This window comes from Macaca thibetana, chromosome 15 (assembly GCF_024542745.1).
Source record: "Macaca thibetana thibetana isolate TM-01 chromosome 15, ASM2454274v1, whole genome shotgun sequence".
Taxonomy (NCBI): domain Eukaryota; kingdom Metazoa; phylum Chordata; class Mammalia; order Primates; family Cercopithecidae; genus Macaca; species Macaca thibetana.
Window position 1 is genome coordinate 110,017,182 of NC_065592.1, and position 18,324 is coordinate 110,035,505.

The 18,324-nt window shown below is 45.9% G+C and overlaps 1 protein-coding gene across 1 annotated transcript in view; it reads right to left on the reverse strand.

Annotated features, from left to right (window-relative positions):
• Positions 1 to 18,324, reverse strand: part of AOPEP (aminopeptidase O (putative)) — a 366,175-nt gene that overhangs the window by 279,441 nt on the left and 68,410 nt on the right. Inside the window, exon 5 of the mRNA XM_050760723.1 lies at positions 13,825 to 14,070. Coding sequence (XP_050616680.1) covers positions 13,825 to 14,070 — 246 coding nt within the window. The remainder of the gene's footprint in view (positions 1 to 13,824; positions 14,071 to 18,324) is intronic.

Genomic DNA, 18,324 nt, shown 5'->3' on the forward strand with positions numbered 1-18,324 from the left:
ACAGAGAATATCGTCTAGTTCAAGATTCGAGAGCCATTAATGAGGCTGTAATTCCCTTATGTCCAACAGAGCCAAATCCTTATGCCATACTCACCCGAATACCAGGAGACCAACCGGTTCACGGTATTATATCTGAAGGATGCTTTCTTTGTATCCCTTTGCGTTCTGACTCTCAGTATTTGTTTGCTCTGGAGAGGACTAATCCTGGAACTAATATTACCCAGCAGCACACCTGGACAGCACTGCCTCAGGGCTTCAGGGATGGCCCTCACTTGTTCAGAAATGCCTTGGCACAAGAATAAAGGGAGCCAGAGCTAGAAATGGGGAGTCGTTCTCCAATATGTGGATGACATCCTTGTATGCAGTCCCACTAAAGAGGACTCAGAGAAGAATGTCGCTCAAGTCCTAACCTCCCTCTTTATCAGGTCTCTCCATCCAAGGCCCAGATTTCTAAAACCAAAAATTACATACCCGGGGTACATCCTAAGCCCAGGAAACCAGACCTTCTCCACAGAGTGAAAGGAGGCCGTCTAAAAGGTGGGACTGCCACAAATGAAGAAGCAACTCAGAACTTTCCTGAGTACGGCGACATTTTGCAGGATTTGCGCTCATTATTAAGCCATCATATGAGCCCCCAACAGGGCCAGAGCAGGAACCAGCTGGAGGGGTTTCTGTGGTAATAAACCACACCTGTTGTTCTCATACCAACAATTCAGGATTAAACTGCAAGTTTGAAAGATTTACCAACAGACTACCTTGCTACATAATTTCAATGACCCCACTGCTCAGCTGGATATTCCACCCCTTGGTTACAGAAACCCCAACCTCCCTTGCACAGGACTACTCTCTCTTTAGTACACCAAACTCCCTTTTCTTGAGTGTGTACTTTATCTTCCAACTTGTCCTTGAATTCCTTCTTGTGGCGGTCAAGAGCTTGGACACAGCCAGGGTAGAGGTCCCCTGAGCATCAATCTCACATTCCATCCCGTGGGGAGCAGAATATAAAATGTTCTTGGTTGTCTGGGGCTTGCCCGTGCTCGTGCTCCAACCCATTTCTGCAGCTCAGCTCAAGCAAACAACTCACCATTAGGATCCACCTGCCCTGTGCTTCAGAGGCCAAGAGCTATAGAAGCCCGGGCCCTGATCCACTGTCAGCACCTGCTGGGACTCATCACCCTGCAGGAGAAACTCCTCAAGGAAGCAGAAAGCACAGCTTGCCCTTGCTGGTGGGTGGAAAACCACGGGAGGGGCAGAGCAGAGAGGCCTCTCTGAGGAGCAAGGATTCCAGGTGTTAGCACAGGCTGGTGAGGGGAGGAAAGGCCAGTCTGGAAGGAAGCTGCAGGGAGCCTGTGAGAGCAGGGCTGCGGAAGGACCTGGAGCTTGTTTGTGAGAGGAGACATTATCTGAGGACATCCCGAACGCTATAAAGTCAGGTGGTATCATCATTAAAGAATCTGAAGGCCAGAGGTGGACCTTCATCAGTCCAGACACTGTCTGGTGTACTCAAAGCAACCAAGATCTTTAATCTGAAGGTGAGTTATAATAGCTATAAATCCACCTAACGACGCCACAGCAGACTCTACCACCCACCCCTATAGCTTAACAACGTACAGCCAATCACTAATCAATGTGACTGCTAAAACCCACGACAACTCCTAACAAACCACTTTGTACAGCCCACTCCTTGTCCCCTTTTTTGCCTCTAAAAACCTGCTTGTAACAAAGGCAGAAGGGAGCTCATATCCAAGGTTCCTTGGGTCTGCGCTGTCCAGGCAGCCATCCTCACTTTGGCTCAATAAAACGCTTAAAATTATATTTGGTGCTTCAGCTTCTTCCTTTTAGGTCCACACCACTGACTCCCCTTCCCAATCCTAAGGTCTAACTGATGCTTTTGCTTGTAAAAAGCAAAAGGGAAGTGTCCCTTTGTAAATTATTCAGGGCTGTGGGTGTAAACAACAGAAACTCAACTCAACCAGCTTTGACCAAATAAAGTCCTTATTTGAAGGCTGAGAGATCCATAGGAAGGGCAGGGGCACAGAGTGAATGCCATTTCTCTCCCTTATTCTGCTTCTCCTACATTCTCTGACAGCAGGCTCCTCCCAGTGGCAGGAAACATGGTCCAGTCACTCTCATACCACACATTTCTCAGCCTCCTCTACTCAGCATTCTAACTGGGAAATCCCAGGGTAGGACTTGTGCCAAAGGTAAGTAATAAGATTCCCTTACAGCGGTGCCCCTCAGGAAGGGGGTATAAAGAGAAAGTGGTCTGAGTCCCTTGGAGCGAGACAGTGTGATGCACTTCTATGGCCTTGGGAAGACTTCCGGATTCTGGGAAGGACAGGTTGGCAAGCACTGGTCTTCCTCTTAGACTCTAAATGAGATCTCAGCAAGATATCTAAGGGGCCAGGCAGGGACCCTCTCCTTCATACGTCCCCGGGAGCCCACCGAACAGTGGAGCACATTGCTGGTGGTATTATCCATCAGAGAAGTAAGATCTGGTTCTGGGCCTACTTCTTCCCAAGTTTAAGGAAGTATTACAGAGCGAGAAGATGTGCACGTGGTCCTGAGAACGAGCACCTTTTCCCTCATCTCTGCCTTTGGAAACATAGTGCAGGTCTCCTTGAACATGCAGGAGCCTTGGACAAGGAAGCTAAAGAAGAAGTGTTCCCTGGATAAAGGACCATCAACTGTACCCTCAAATAACTTGAAACTATCAAAGTGTTGGTAGGCAGGAGGATGAATCCAACAGGTTCCTTTCATCTGTCCATTTATTCTCCTCACCCTAACTTCCAGCACAAGCATATGCGGCCTTTGAGGGCATGGGAGACGCTCCAAGTTTAAACAGGTAAAATTCAGACAGATGAACCTGGACCACTGGAAAGGTTAGAATAATCCTAAGAAGTTCTCCCCAGACAACACTTAAGCTGAGGAGATGCTGCCTCTGAGGGCTGCACCCAAGTGGTTACTGGGACAGGCACAGGGGCCTGGGCAGGCTTTCTGGGTGCAATTTCGTGCAGTGGCCTGGAGACTGGGGCCGAGCGCCCTATCAGGCAGTGCACCCTGCTGAGCTCTGGGACCCATAATCTCCTGATTGCTTACAGCTCTGCAAGGAGATATCAAAGCCAGGAGAAACGGTTTGAAGCCAAAGAAGTGGTGGTGGGGGGCAGCTGTGGTAGAGAAGGGAGGGCTGATGGGGAGTGGAGAGAGTCCAGAGGGAAGAGGTCTGGGAGGAGGGAGGGAAAGGCCAAGGGAGAAGAGAAATCAGAATTAAATGAAAACAGGGTTTGTAGCTGGGGTCCTCTCAGTAAAGTTCTGCCATGCATGCATTAACCTTCCATCAATGAAAACAAAATCCAAGGACCTCATGCCTGCCTGCTGGGGCACAGAAAGCCTAGGGGACATAATATCTTCCAGGTGGGGGTGCCCAGAAGCACACACTGGTACTTGACAACTCATTTAAAACTGTCAGGGTCAGAACGCCGCCGCCTGCAGGCACATCTGAAATGTCTTCATCCACCCCCCTCTGAGTTCTCTGTTGTTGTTTTAAACTAAAGCACAGTTTGAGCAGCAGACAAGCCTGACAACTGTTCAAACATATGTATGTGCAACTTATTAGCTTGCAAATGGAGATATCTGGAAGCTAAAGACATGTGACGGGTTGGGGGGCAGGTTAGGCACTGACTCTGAGGGGTCAAAGGAGGGGGTCTGAGTGGTAAATTGCTGGGCTGAAGGAAGGAGGCCTTCAGTGATGGAGCCCACTCCTGATGGAGTATTTGAAATGATGCTTTTCACTGATGGTGCACAAAGCAGAGGCAGTTATCATGAAAAGGGGCCCCTGCCCTTGAGATCTGTTTATTTTGCAATTAACAAGGGTAAAAGAGGCCCCCTTCGAAACTTTTGCTTGGGGGCCTAAAATTTAAACACCTACTACTGCCTAGGTGCCCACTGAGTCCAAGAAAATCCAAGCCTCATGATCTAACTAGCTCTTACATCAAAAAGAAAATATACATGTAATTTAAATTGCTGAAGGAAACTGAATCACTCCCAACCCTGTCCAAATAAAAAACCTGATTAAAGGCCAGGTGCAGAGGCTCATGCCTGTAATCCCAGCACTTTGGGAGGCTGAGGCAGGTGGATCGCTTGAGGTGAGAAGTTCAAGACCAGCCCGGCCAACATGGTGAAACCTCATCTCTACTAAAAATACAAAAATTAGCCGGGCGCGGTGGCGGCACCTGTAATCTCATCTACTCGGGAGGCTGAGGCAGGAGAATCACCTGAACCCGGGAGGTAGAGTATGCAATGATCCGAGACCGCGCCACTGCACTCCAGCCTGGGTCACAGAGTGAGACTCCGTCTCAAAAAAAAAAAAAAAACCCCGTTAATCAAACGTAGGGGCCTAAGGCGTCTGCGGGTTTTTCTAAATCACCCCTTACTTTTCCAGAGAAGAAAACTAGGCCAGGGAGGCCCAGGGACCTGCCCAAAGTCCCCGCCTGAGACTGGATGCAGTTCCCAGGAAGCACAGCCGCCTCCTGAGCAACCGACAGGCAGGAAGCGTCACCAGGGGGCTGGCTCACCCGCTCGCCGGCGCGCTCCAGCCTCCTTCTGACCTTCTCGCTTGTGACACGACGGCAAGGTCTGGAGTCAGTGCAAGCTGTCCGGGTGATACCTGTCCACACAGTCCCCACGCACCACACACTGCTCTCCAGCACCTGCAGCAGAATCAGCTGGGAGGACCCGTTAGCCTTCCAGATACCAAGACTGCGGCTCAGTTCACTGGGCCAGAGTCTCCAGGGTAGGCCCAAGCAGCTGAAGGGATCCCAGGGCACGTGCTAATTCTTTGGGATGAAGGGGGAAAGTGATAGAATTTACTTTTCATAATTTTTTTTCTCATCCTTTCACATTTTCTACTTTGTGTATGTGTTTTGTAGTGTACCTAATATATTAACATTGTACTAAATGCATACAACTTATAAATAAATAAACAAAGATATGTGAATTGGGTAATTGCTCAAAAAGAGTCTATAAACAGAAAAGCATGGGGCCTCCGGCACCAAACTGTGAGTCCCGAGAGGGCAGGACCTGTGCTTCCTCACTGCTGGAAAGCAAAGCCCTTGCCCAGGGCCTGACGCATGCAGGTCAGGTCCTCACTCACACCGACGGAACGAAAGTGCAGGTCAGGTCCTCACTCACACCGACGGAACAAAAGTGCAGGTCAGGTCCTCACTCACACCGACGGAACGAAAGTGCAGGTCAGGTCCTCACTCACACCGACGGAACGAAAGTGCAGGTCAGGTCCTCACTCACACCGACGGAACGAAAGTGCAGGTCAGGTCCTCACTCACACCGACGGAACGAAAGTGCAGGTCAGGTCCTCACTCACACCGACGGAACGAAAGGTGAATTCCTTCTCCAGGTGTATCAGGGACTCCCAGATATTTCTGAAGAGAATCATTTCCCAAAGTGTGTTTTGAGGAGGTGGGTTTTTCTGAAACCACAGTGGTTCCACGAAACGCTCACTGTAAAAGGGGTCCCTCGGCACAACAGTTGGGGGTTACTGCCTATCCTGTCTCTGTCTTCAAGACGCACAGATATACCAGGACATTAAATCAGGATCATAAGAATATTAAAGGCTTTCTTAGAAGCCCTCCAGTAAAGAATCTCTTTTAAGTTTGTTTAATCCATTTATTTCCTAAACTAATTAACCTACAGTTCCTTTTCCCACATTATTAACATTCCACAAAACTAGTCTTCCTTGAAATCAACTTTAGAAACTCCCAGTGTAGATTCAGGCTACAGGTCTATGCTTCCTCGCGGCCACAGCATCATTAGCATTCACCAGACCTGTCCGTTGATACGTGTCTATCGAGTGAGTTCTTGGCTTTGTCCATCCACCCCTTTCCAACTGCCAGCTTCCAACAGGAGGTTCTATGACTGCACATCTACGGAAAAAGGCAAAACTGCAGCTGGCTCATCCCCAGAGAAAAGCACCATCCTGAGGTCCTCAGGACGTCCTCTTAGAGGAGACCTACTCAAAAACTGGGACCTGCCAACCACGGTTTCCAACAACTTAGCAAGGTGGGCTCCAAGGAGCACAGGCCAAGGGTGGGTAGCGTAGTACCAGGCTCACAGGAGCACCCCCTCCTCCTTACCTACCCCAAGTCTTGGCTGGGGAACCCAACTATCATCCACACTTTCTTAGAATGAAGTTCCAAGACTTCCATTTTATGGTGAGAAACAGGGAGGTGATTATTCTTAGCAAGCTAGTTGGGAAGGTAGGAGCAGATTTGGTTTGTTCAATGACTGCAGATTTGGCATTCCGTCTTCTGGGAACAATGTCTAGACTTTCCGAGGAGTCACCTCTATAAATAGCACGGTTAGTTAACCATGCAATATAACATGTTCTACTCTGAGCTCCACGCGGGTTAAATCAGGGCAGATTTGTGCAATGTACCTCAACTCCCACTTAGTACTCAATTTTTTTAAAAAAAGTAATCCATTTTTGAAGGGCACATCCCCCTCACATCTGTGGCCTTTTAATATAATCAAGTTAACACTTCTCTTAAAGAAAAGTGTTGGGCGCACGCCTGTAATCCCAGCACTTGGGGAGGCCGAGGCGGGTGGACTGCCTGAGCTCAGGAGTTCGCGACCAGCCTGGGCAACACGGTGAAACACTGTCTCTACTAAAATACAAAAAATTAGCCAGGTGAAGCGGCGTGTGCCTGTAGTCCCTGCTACTCGGGAGGCTGAAGCAGGAGAACTGCCTAAACCTGGGAGGCAGAGGTTGCAGTGAGCCGAGATCACACCCCTGCACTCCAGCTTGGGCAACAGAGTGAGACTCTGTCTCAAAAAAGAAAGAAAAAAGAAAAAAGAAAAGGTGGCTGAGACACTCTTCCAATTACTTATTAAGGGTGAAATGTAGAAACAAGGCAATTTCTCACCCACTTTATGCAAACAGGCCTCTATGGTGCAGAGGTGGGCTCCGGCTGCATCTTGGCAATATTCCCTCCGGCAGAGCTGTTCACACATTGTACCTCGCCTGAGGGCTTTCCAGAGTTGGTGTTTTCCCTAAAAGAAATCTACCCTTAACAGAACGACTTACACAGCTCCATGCCCACATGCATGCATCAGCAGTACAGAAGCTGGTAGTATTTGCTCACTCTGGGTACTGGTCTAAGGAGAAAGAGCTGGCAAGACTGGGAATATCCCAAGTTAGGCAACTTTGTGCACTGAACTCCATTGTTCTTTTTCACCCAGGGAGCGTATGTTCTACTCAGTAATGATGCTTCAGTAGAGAAATAAGTGGGAAGGCAGGGAAAAAGCCTTTTCTTTGCAATGGAAAAAATGGCAAGGTGGTGCCGACTGGCCGTCTCAGGCTCAAGGGCTGGAAGACATTAGGAACCTAGGATGACATCAATAGAGAGATTACGAAGGCAGGTAGAGGAATGACGGCTTCAGGAAGCCCTTTCAAAGGCCTGACAATTGCTCTTGAAGGATGGCCCCAGCAGTGTTCTCTGAAGGCAGGACTGGCAGTTTTTGTGTGGGGAGAACAGTTCAAAGAAAACCAAACACTTAAGCATAATCTTTCAGAGGGCGAAGAATCACGGCATAATGATGATAAGATGCTACTTCTCGATCTGACAAGCAACACAGCTGTTTCATGGCAAAAAGAAGATTCTAGTTAACCCAAAAGCTGTGAGTTCACTCTGCCTGTTGCTCCAACAGAAGAGAGAGAGCCTGGCCCCCCCAAAACTCACGTGATCAGGAATTTGCCTGGTATCCAGATTCTATGGCTGCCTCAAAGCCAGCCCACAGTGAATGCTGACCTTCAACGGTATCTTCACTCACAGGGACAGCAAGGTTTCTGTGTGGAGACCCTAAACCACGCACTCGCTGCCTTACACACAGTTACAGATCAGCCTTGCCTCAGGCTGGACCACCAGACTCTGAGTCATCACAAGATGAGGCCATTTTACTTGTCTCCCTGACTTCCTGCTTCTAAGTGACTTCGGGACATTATATATCCTCTTATACCCGCTCTGTAAAAAACGGAACACACGCACACATTCTCACTACCTACCTTGCTCAGTACAAACTGGTATTGTCAAGACGAACAAAATCATCCCAGCCAAGAGTCCCAGAAGAACATCGCTTCATGAAGACCAGTTACTATTTCAGGAACACAAACATGAAAGAACCAGAACACATTAGAACGGGAAAGGCCCCACCTATAACATAGGATGCAAATAAAGTCCAATAATTTTCTCAAGAAGGAAAATTGAAATAAAAGAGAAAACGGAGAAAGTGAACACAAAGAAAGCAACAAAAGGGAAGCACACATGGGCACAAATCGCCTTGCACGTGCCTCGCAGTTCACAGCTCATTCTGTCTGTTCATCTCTACAGCAACGGCAGGGCTGCCAGTAAACAAGGGATTATAATTTTGCAGAAAAAAAGGATGGTATGAGCTGCTTTCTATCATTCACACCCACCTGTTCAAAAAAGCAGAGAAGAGTTATACTGCAAAACAGGAAAGAAATGCCCATTCAACATCTTTTTAAAAAACAATCCATGCAGAAAGAAAATTGAGAATTTATTAAAATCTGAGAAAGAAACGACAACAATCACAAGTAACAAAACCCACGCACAAAACAAAACTATGCAGCACATCAGAGAAAGTCGAGAAGCTGGCAGCCATGGTGAACTAATTTAAGGCTCACAATCTGATTCCTGAGGCAAAAAATCACTATGGCTGCACCTTGCCTTGAAATCGGGGTCACATCCCCTGAAATCTAAAGGAGGATTGTTTAAAAGTATGGTGGTTTCGGTTTGAAGGATCAAAAATTCAAGTAAAGCCAACAAAGAACAAGCGAAGAAAAATCCTCAAAGCTGTGCAACCTTTTGCTACTTAAGATAACGATGGAAATTGACGACCGCTTCCTTCCCCAGCAGAAAGGAGCACAATTAGAGAGCTGAAAACAACAGGCCCTCGGTGCCAGCACGTTATGTTTTGCTTATTCTATTACACATTGGCGGGGAGATAAGAATAAACAGGACAACACCCTGTCTAACCCGGGAGGCGGGAGTGGAGGAAAACGCTGGTCACATTCATTCTCGGGCATGTACCTGCATACCGTTTATTTGCAAATTGAGGTACTTAAGAAAATTGTGCAATAGTCAGGAACTAGCAGAAGCGTTCAGAAGTCTTTATTGCACAATCAAATCTTTTAAGAATAAGCCTGGGTAAGAGGGAGCTTTATAGTTTTTCCTTAGAGTGAAGCATATTGTGAAGATTTTAATAATGATAATTTTCTCTACGGTCTTTAATTGTCAATCCTATTTTCATTCAAAAAACCTTTAAAACTAGGATGAGCAAATATACAGCCACAGCTTCCCTCTCTGTGACCAATGACGTCCAAAAACCTTGCGGAGAATCAATCAGCAGCTGCGGGGGAAGAAAACGTGGTGTCCAGGACTCCTCCCTTCTCTACAAAGGGACGTTGCCAGTCTGGACACCAGGTGTCCTGACAGCTTGGGCCGTGGGGCGTTCCGCTCAAGAACGGCAGCTGCTACGCCAGCCGGGTTCTCACCAGCCAGTCGGGAGATGGTATGGGTATCTGCGGTCCCAAGAAAAAAAAAAAAAAAGATTTGGTCTCTTCCCATAACCCCTGCCTGCCTAGAATGATGGACCTGACTCAGTCTTGCCATTTCTTAGTGGCTCACTTGCTCCTGGCACCCAAGCTGACTAAGGACGGGGCTAAGGAAAGCCGTCCTAAGACCTCACTGACCTGCCACCATCCTGGCCTTCACTCTACTCCTCCAACCCACGAGAGTGGTTCCCACCTTGAGGCCTGTGGACTGAGCGCTTTTCCACCAGATGGTCACAAAGCTGAGTCCTTTGTATTCTTCAGTCTTAGCCTGAATGTCATTCTTTAAGGAAGCTTTTCCCTCTCACCCTAACGATGCTATTGATTCTCCCACTGTGACACTTACTTGATTTTATTTTCTTCATAGCATACGTCTTAATTACTTGTTTCACGCACACTAATTTTCTCCCGACTAGAATGTCCATTTCATAAGGACAGAGACCTCCTCAATCTCGTTCACCCATGTAGGCTCTGCATCATAAGTACTATCTGGCACACAGTATACACTTGATAAATATTTATTGTAAGAATAAATAAACAAGAACCAAATGATCAAGACTATCTGGTGGGGACAAGAACAAGAACGAGTGGGGAAAAGGTCAAAGAATCTGTCACCTGTCATCAGCCACACAATAGTCATTTTTTCCCCTCAATTTTCCCCGTGGGATGAAGGGTGAAGATGCACGTGAACAGCTGAGCCATGAAGCAGAACACAGAACACATGGCTTTTAACTTCAGGGCTCTTCACGGAAAACCACTCTGAAATAAGTTGCAAGAGATTCTTGAAATTCAAATACAAGGAAAGAAAAGAACATATTTGGATGTCAGCAAGGTAGTTCTGCCAACCTAATTATGCCCATGACATGTAATTGTGAACTGCTGAAAGACAAATGTGAAGCAAAGCATTTATTACACACACATACAGGTAAGATTAAGGTGTTCATTTTAAGCAACTGTCATAAGCCTGGTTCTAGAATATGATTCCATTAACGTTACTGCTGTTATAACAGTGTAAGTGTGATGATGGGCTCCTTTCATGTATTTCTCAAAATTAAGATATTACACTTGCCAGTCAGTCCCCAGCAGAGACTCTGAGAACACACGAGGACAATGAAAATGGTAGAATATTAACTAAACGAACAGGAAGAGACCTGTGTGTACTTCAGAGATGCATTTTAAACGCATGCATATCTTCATACAGACATCACAGTAGTCAAGTCAAGGAACGTACACTTTACGGTTCCTGATATGGCAGATTCCGTGTTCATGGAAGGCAAAAACGCAATGGAACAAAAACTGAAAGGCCACACACACCCGCTGAGGAGAGCATCTGAAAGGCAAACCGGCGATTTTTCTCAGCAGAGAAGGAATGCCCTCTCCCCTGAACAGTGATGTGGAAAAGGACTGGGGCGGGGAGGGGCCGGTTAGTAATGGCTCCTGTTATATTAAAAGGTGACAAAAATCATGAAGAGCAGTACTGATAAATGTTCTAGTTACTGCCATGTTTGAAAAGCATTCAAAATTCTAAAATATTACTTGTGTATTATTTACCTTCTTATAAACCGATTTGTCATCATCATACATTCAAGTTTTATAAATGTGTTTCTTCCCCACTTCACTGAAATACCAGAATCAAGCTCAAAAACAGAATCAAAGAGGAGACCTTTCAGCTTATTCATGAAAACCATGATATGCAATATTTAAAATAGTGAAATCATCATGAATATCATCCAAAATGCTCAGAAACTCCTTGACATGATCAATAACAATGTTCCCATTTTAGTTCAGGAGGGAACGTTTAACATCATTTGCCGAAAAAGAAAATACACAGGAATGGCATAAAACCAGCCGTTCACTAGAGTTAAGACCCGATCACTAAAGAAGTCCAGAGGTATGGAATTTATCATCTTGCCTACATGTTTATAAAATATGGACTCGGGAAGGAGCCATTTAATTTACCAAGAAGCCCGTTGATCTCTTGGCATATTATATCTACGAGGACAATGGCAAGTTTCAGTGTGGAGGTCTTTTTGGACGACTCCTCCTAGCCTTGAAGTTTCTCTATTCCTGTTTAGGGTACGAAGCTGACTTACAAAACCATCGTTTTTGTTCTAGTTTTGCTTTATAAAACCTCAAGCAAAGCCTCGACCGTAAATAAAGCAGCAGGGCCCCAGTAGCCAGCTGAGTCACAAACCCCACTCAGCCAGCCGCATGTGGCCCAAGGTGTTGGGATCCCGACAGAGTCAAGCCAAGCAAGTGGAATCAGCTGAAGTCAGAGTTTGGAAAAACAGAGCGCTCCCCTTCCCCACCCCGACTGGCAGTGGAAGATACCACAGTCCTCCTTCCACAGCTCTCGTCCAGGGAACGGTAACAAGTCCAGAAAAACATCCAGACCCGGGCAGACTTCACCTCCACAGTCTAAAAGGAAGGGAACGATATTTGACAACCCACCACAAATTCTGAATGTGCGGTTCTCCTGCTTTTAAGCATAAAAGCGTCTTGTTGCTGCTCAGTTATTATCACCACCATATTTTTCAACATTTGTGCCCAGGACCATTTGGCCTTACGGTACTTACGCTTACTACTTTAAAAATACAGAGTCAAGCATGTTTAAATCACTTTAAATATTGCAAAAAGCAGCAAACACACAGCCTACCTGCTTGGGCATGCAAAGTCGAAAAGAGAAGCTCTATGGAACGGCCTGCAGGTCAGCTCATCCTGGCCTCGGCAGACTGATGTCAGGAAGGAGCTGTAGAAGACAGAATCCTGTGCGCGAACAATACTCGGCCTTTGGTTCCCTCAGGCCAGAACTCGGAGCTGCCAGCAAGCACGCCTTAAAAAACTGCAGTTCTCATAAAGCGCTAAAAACTCCCAAGCAAATAGGGCCCCTCAAACCCGTGTACAAGTAAGAAACATGTAATGAACAACGCTTTCTTCACCAACACTTCTACCACTTAAATTAAGTCCAGCAGACTCTTCAAAGGGACAAAAGAAGCCCCCCCACCGCCGTTAAGACAAATTCTATATATAGACATCCAAGACAATTATATGATGCACATAACCAAATATATATAATTATCCTAGTTTCTGCATTCCCATTATCTTCATAAATATAGGATAAAAATCGGTCTAAATGACTTTCTCAGACCTCCTCAAGGATTAAGGCGAGCCAGCCAGTCTTTTGAAAGTACATATACGTAGTAAAGATCAAAAGCAAATGTTCTGGTCAGTTCTTTTCTGCTCATGATTTTACTAAGAACGTGTGCGGTTTTCAGGGAAAACACCACAAATGACAGCTGCTCAAAAGCATGGGAATTAATTGGCAGCAGGAATTTCCTTGACTAATAGGGAAAAACTTGAAGTCACATGTTTTGATGAGCTTATTTTTCCCATCCTCAGTCAAGCATATTCACTGTTAATGATTAAGATTTTCAAATGGAAATATAACCAAGCACATTCTCTATCTTTTCTCACTGGAACACAGACACCCATTAATGACTGAACAATGGCATTAATGAACAGATTTTAGCTTACATAAATACAGGGAGCCAAACCAAGACACAATAGCAAAAGTGCATTTATTATATTAAAAAACAGCAGCACGTGACTCCTTCTCTGCCCCCCACAGTAAGTCATCTGCTTTGAGCTGTTTTTCTGGCAGTAGGGATGGATTTACACTGATCCATCCACAGTCTATTTGACACAGGGGCTCTCAAGTCGGTGCCCTTGTGCCCAGTGGTGAGAATGGACGAGACAGCTGGTCAGGATTAGGTGAGCAGCCTGTGGCCTTGGGACCAAGTCATGTTACTGTGCCCAGAGCCCGATGCTATAACCTTGGGCTCATTAGCATTACGCCGTCATCATCCAAGCTAACAGCCACTGATCAGCCATGACCCAACACTCACCACTCAGGGGCACTCTGCATTCTCAGTCCCAGCAACAATGTGAGCCTTTTCTTTTCAACACAGTCTGAACTGAGCCCACGACACTCAAAGGCTCATGCATGAGGGAGTCTGCATTAAAATTGTTCCTCAAGGCAGCAATGAGATGTCCAAGCATGAGCAACCACAGCCCTTCCATTCTAATCAAATGACAGCTCTGACAGAGCTCAAGGAAAGCAAGACATAGTCAAAGAATTTCCAAAATGTACGTACCCCAAGTGCCACAACGGAACAACATACCTGGCCATCCCCAGACTTGGAAAGTTGGCAGGGACGATGAGAACATCCAGCCGAGAGAACGGGTGTGTTCCCAGAACAGAATGTGCTGCTGAGAGGCAAGGAGGGATCAGCTGCAGAAGGGTCTCTTGGCAGGCACCCGTGAGGCACACAGGGGCAAAGACACGATGAGGAATGATCTGCTGGGTGGTGGCAGAAGCGTTCTGGAAGCGGCAGGGGTATTCCATGTGACTGCAAACACCAACATGCCTGGGAACAACACAAAATAAATGGTAAACCATGTTTATCATTCTTGCTGTGGAGGTGAGGCAATCTTGCAGACGTAGACAACGCTTAGGAGACAGAGGTTCAGACGGACTCACAAGCAAAGACTGTTCATTTCAATTCTTGGTTTGGCTCTGTGCAGCAGTGAAAATTTACAGGATAAAAACTTACTCGTGTGTTTGAATCAACAGACTAGCTTCAATCTAAGGTAAGTGAAAGCACTAAAATCTTGTTTTAGAATTAACTTCGTTGTGGGGGGACCTCTAAGACTCAAAACAGTAAAACTTCTCACCAAAATACAAACAATTCCTGCCCTCAATTAGGTGTTTTCAAGTATCACCATATGAACAATCTCCAAATTAGAGACATTCCTAACTCAGAAAGGAAGGAGCAGTACACACAAGTTAAAGATCCAATTCTGGGATTACCTAGAAGAAAAGACTTGGACTGAGGCAGAACCATGAACCCAACGAAAGTTACAGGCTCAAACTCCTCAAAAGAACACAAACCATTTTACTGAATAGTAATCTGGATGTTCTTTTCACAGCCCATCAAAAGCTGTTATTAAGGAATACAGAGGCACTTTTGATACAGTATTTTTCCCAACCCACTTTCAGTACAAATTTAACTGAGCCAACCTTTTAAGGAAGCAGATCAGACCCCCGCCTGCTTCATCTGACCACTGCCAGTTATTCCATCAAAGGCGGAACTGAAAGAGAATTCCTAGAACCTGACTCACAGGCCTCAAGAGAACTTATCTACTCAAACCTATATCCAACAGTACTCCATTTTTTCACCTGCTAACATGTCTTTTATTCAAACACAGTGAAAAACCCCTCTAATCATTATTATTTATTTTATTTTATTATTTTTTTTTAGATGGAGTCAAGCTCTGTTTCCCAGGCTGGAGGGCAGTGGCGTGATCTCAGCTCACTGCAACTTCCACCTCCCAGGTTCAAGTGATTCTCTTGACTCAGCCTCCCGAGTAGCTGGGATTACAGGGGCCGCCACCACGCCTGGCTAATTTTGTATTTTTAGTAGAGACGGGGTTTTTCCATGTTGACCAGGCTGGTCTCAAACTCCTGACCTCAGTTAATCCACCCACCTCAGCCTCTCAAAGAGCTGGGATTACAGGCATGAGTCACCGTGCCTGGCCTATCATTATTATTATTATTTAACATAGGGTTTCACTCTGTTGCCCAGGCCGGACTGCAGTGGCAGGGTCATAGCTCACTGTAGCCTCCAACTCCTGGGCTCAAACAATCCTCCTACCTCAGCCTCCTGAGTAGCTAGGACTACATGCATGTTGCCATGCCACATGCAGTTCTATTTTTTTTTCAAGAGATGGGGTCTGGAGATGGGGTCTCACTTTGTAAGCCAGAGTGGTCTCAAACTTCTGGCTTCAAATGATCCTCCTGCCTCAGCCTCCCAAAGTGCTGGAATCACAGGCACGAGCCACTGTACTCAGTCAATTCTAACTACAGGTGCTCACTTGATTCACAGTGAATAATGAAAAATCTTAAGATGCTGGCATGTCCCAATATGGGCAGAATGCAACAATTCCTCTCCAAATGTACGAAGCACCTTTCACTTACCCAAGGCCAGCGCTCAGGAGACCATATGGCTAGGTACAGATAAGCCTCACCTTCTACCAGCATGGGTCATGGACACAGCTTCCAGCACCAAAGGCATTTCACCACAGCAGAGAGTAAGAAAATGGATGGAGGCCCATAAACACGTGTCAGAATAAGACGACATGAAGAATATAATTCTTGACATTGAATTCTGGCCAAAGTCCCTGGATTGATAACCTTGCTTTGTGGAGAGAGTGAGTCAAGGTGCCTGCTGGTGAACATTTACCTAAAAAGGCTGCAATGTCCACCTAATGACAAGTACTGTGCTGGTGCACGAATGTGGTCAAAGGTCTTGAGAAGTGAAAAATGCCATTGATTAAATTAACCACCATGATATCTTTTTCTCATGTATTTACACAGGTATATAATGTGCTACCGTCATTTCGGTTCATATCATCTCTATTGCAAAGCTTTCGGATCATGTTAAACCAGAGAAACTGCACATGTGCAGGCATCTTCTGGACACAGCTGAGGAATAAGCTCACATTGCATCTACCACAGCACAGTTTGGCAAAAAGGTCATTCTAATGGCCTCTAAACACAACACAGGGAAAGATGATTTCTTGCTGCCAAGAACCCGAAAGTTAGAGAATACTGAGGTAGCCAAAGATGTATCCAAAAGTGTTTGGCTTGATGAATTTCTGATGATCGTACACAACCCAAACCTGAGAGACAACATTCCGTCTCCATGGAAAGTTCTCTCATATTCTTTTCCAGTCAGGAACAAGGTGAGTTAGAGTCTCTCTGGGAATACAAGGCACTAGTTCAGATGACGAAGATGACTCTGGTTGTGTGAATTAGTACTGTTATAATCAAAGCCTGGGAAGAAATGCAGGACTTTAAGGCACTCGAGCTCTGACCAGGTGAGAACAGTAAGGCTCCCACAGAAATGGAAATGGAAATGGCAACAGGAAAGCCACTCTGCGCTCCCACAAAGCGATCAGGAAACCTGGGCTTCACGGTTTTCTCAGACCGGCTCACTTGTGACCAAGGCAGGCAACTCAGTATCTGGGGCTTCTTCTTCCCCACCTTTAACATGGTCTCACCAAAGTGGCTGCTGGAGGAGGTAAGGAAATAGTTAGAAAAGGATAGGAGAGGCCAGACACTGTGGCTCATGCCGGTAATCCCAGCACTTTCGGAGGCTGAGGCAGGTGGATCACTTGAGGTCAGGAGTTTGAGACCAGCCTGGCCAACATGGTAAAACCCCATCTCTACTAAAAGTACAAAAACATTAGCCAAGTGTGGTGGCGCATGCCTGTAATCCCAGCTACTTGGGAGACTGAGGCAGGAGAATCACTTGAACCTGAGACGCAGAGATGCAGTGAGCTAAGATCGCACCACTGCACTCCAGCCTGGATGACAGAGCATCACTCTGTCTCAAAAAAAAAAAAAAAAAAAAAAAAGGTGTGAGAGAATTTACTAACTTACTGCACAGACAGAGAGTTCTCTGTGTGCAACATCGTAAACTCATTAAGCTGAACACTCAAGATCTGCACATTTTGTTGTATGTTAATTATACTTAAAAGATAAACGTTTTCTAAGGTTTCTTTTGGCACTATGATTCTATGATAACTGAGCACACAAGCCATTCTTCATAGAATCGCCTTGTTTCTGAAGAGGTCAGGGGGTTGTACTTTTTTTTTGTTTGAGACGAAGTCTCATTCTGTCACCAGGCTGGAGCGCAGTGGTGCAATCTCGGCTATAACCTCCAACTCCCAGGTTCACGCCATTCCCCTGCCTCAGCTTCCCGTAAGCTGGGACTACAGGTGCCCGCCACCATGCCCAACTAATTTTTATATTTTTAGTAGAGACGGGGTTTCACCATGTTGGCCGGGATGCTCTCGATTTCCTGACCTCGTGATCCGCCCGCCTCGGCCTCCCAAAGTGCTGGGACTACAGGCTGAGCCACCGCGCCCGGCCGACTCTGTGCTTTTTACAAAGTAATAGTCTTCCATAGATTCAGCACCGACTGAAATATGCCGTACTTCCTACCAAAGCAACTTTTCATTACTTTACAACGCTAAAGAAGACCTGTTCCCCACCAGATTCTTCTTTCAAATAATCAGTCTCAATGCGTTTTCTTCTTTGTAGTGCCCATTTTCCATGCCTTTAATCATTTTTGCTAAGTTCCTTTGGACTTTATCCAAGTTTCTGTGTCATGTTTAAACTGTGTGGCCCCCACAAAGACCTCAAGAGGTTAAAGAAACAAAACACAAAGATTCCCCTGTGGCTGAAGAAGGTTATACTACAGCTGAATAAAATTAATAAACTTTCAACAGCTTATCTGAAAGCCTTATAATCAATGTATTTACTAAAATGCTCACCCAGAGTGGCTGGAGCATGTGTGAAAGTGGAGCTGGAAGAGGGAACGTTCTCACTATAATTTTACCCACATGAACATCGATCATAAAAGTTCAGTGACCAACACTCTGGCCAAATTTCTGGAACCCAGATGAGCACTTGAGGCAAACGAAAACCTGTGGTATAGCAGGCCCCTGTGGACGTTGGATTTACATGAATTTGATTGCTGGTCTTAGGAAGGTTTGAAGTAGAACGGGTGCTGGGGAAGGCAAAAGGGACCAGATGTGAACATAACCAAAAAACA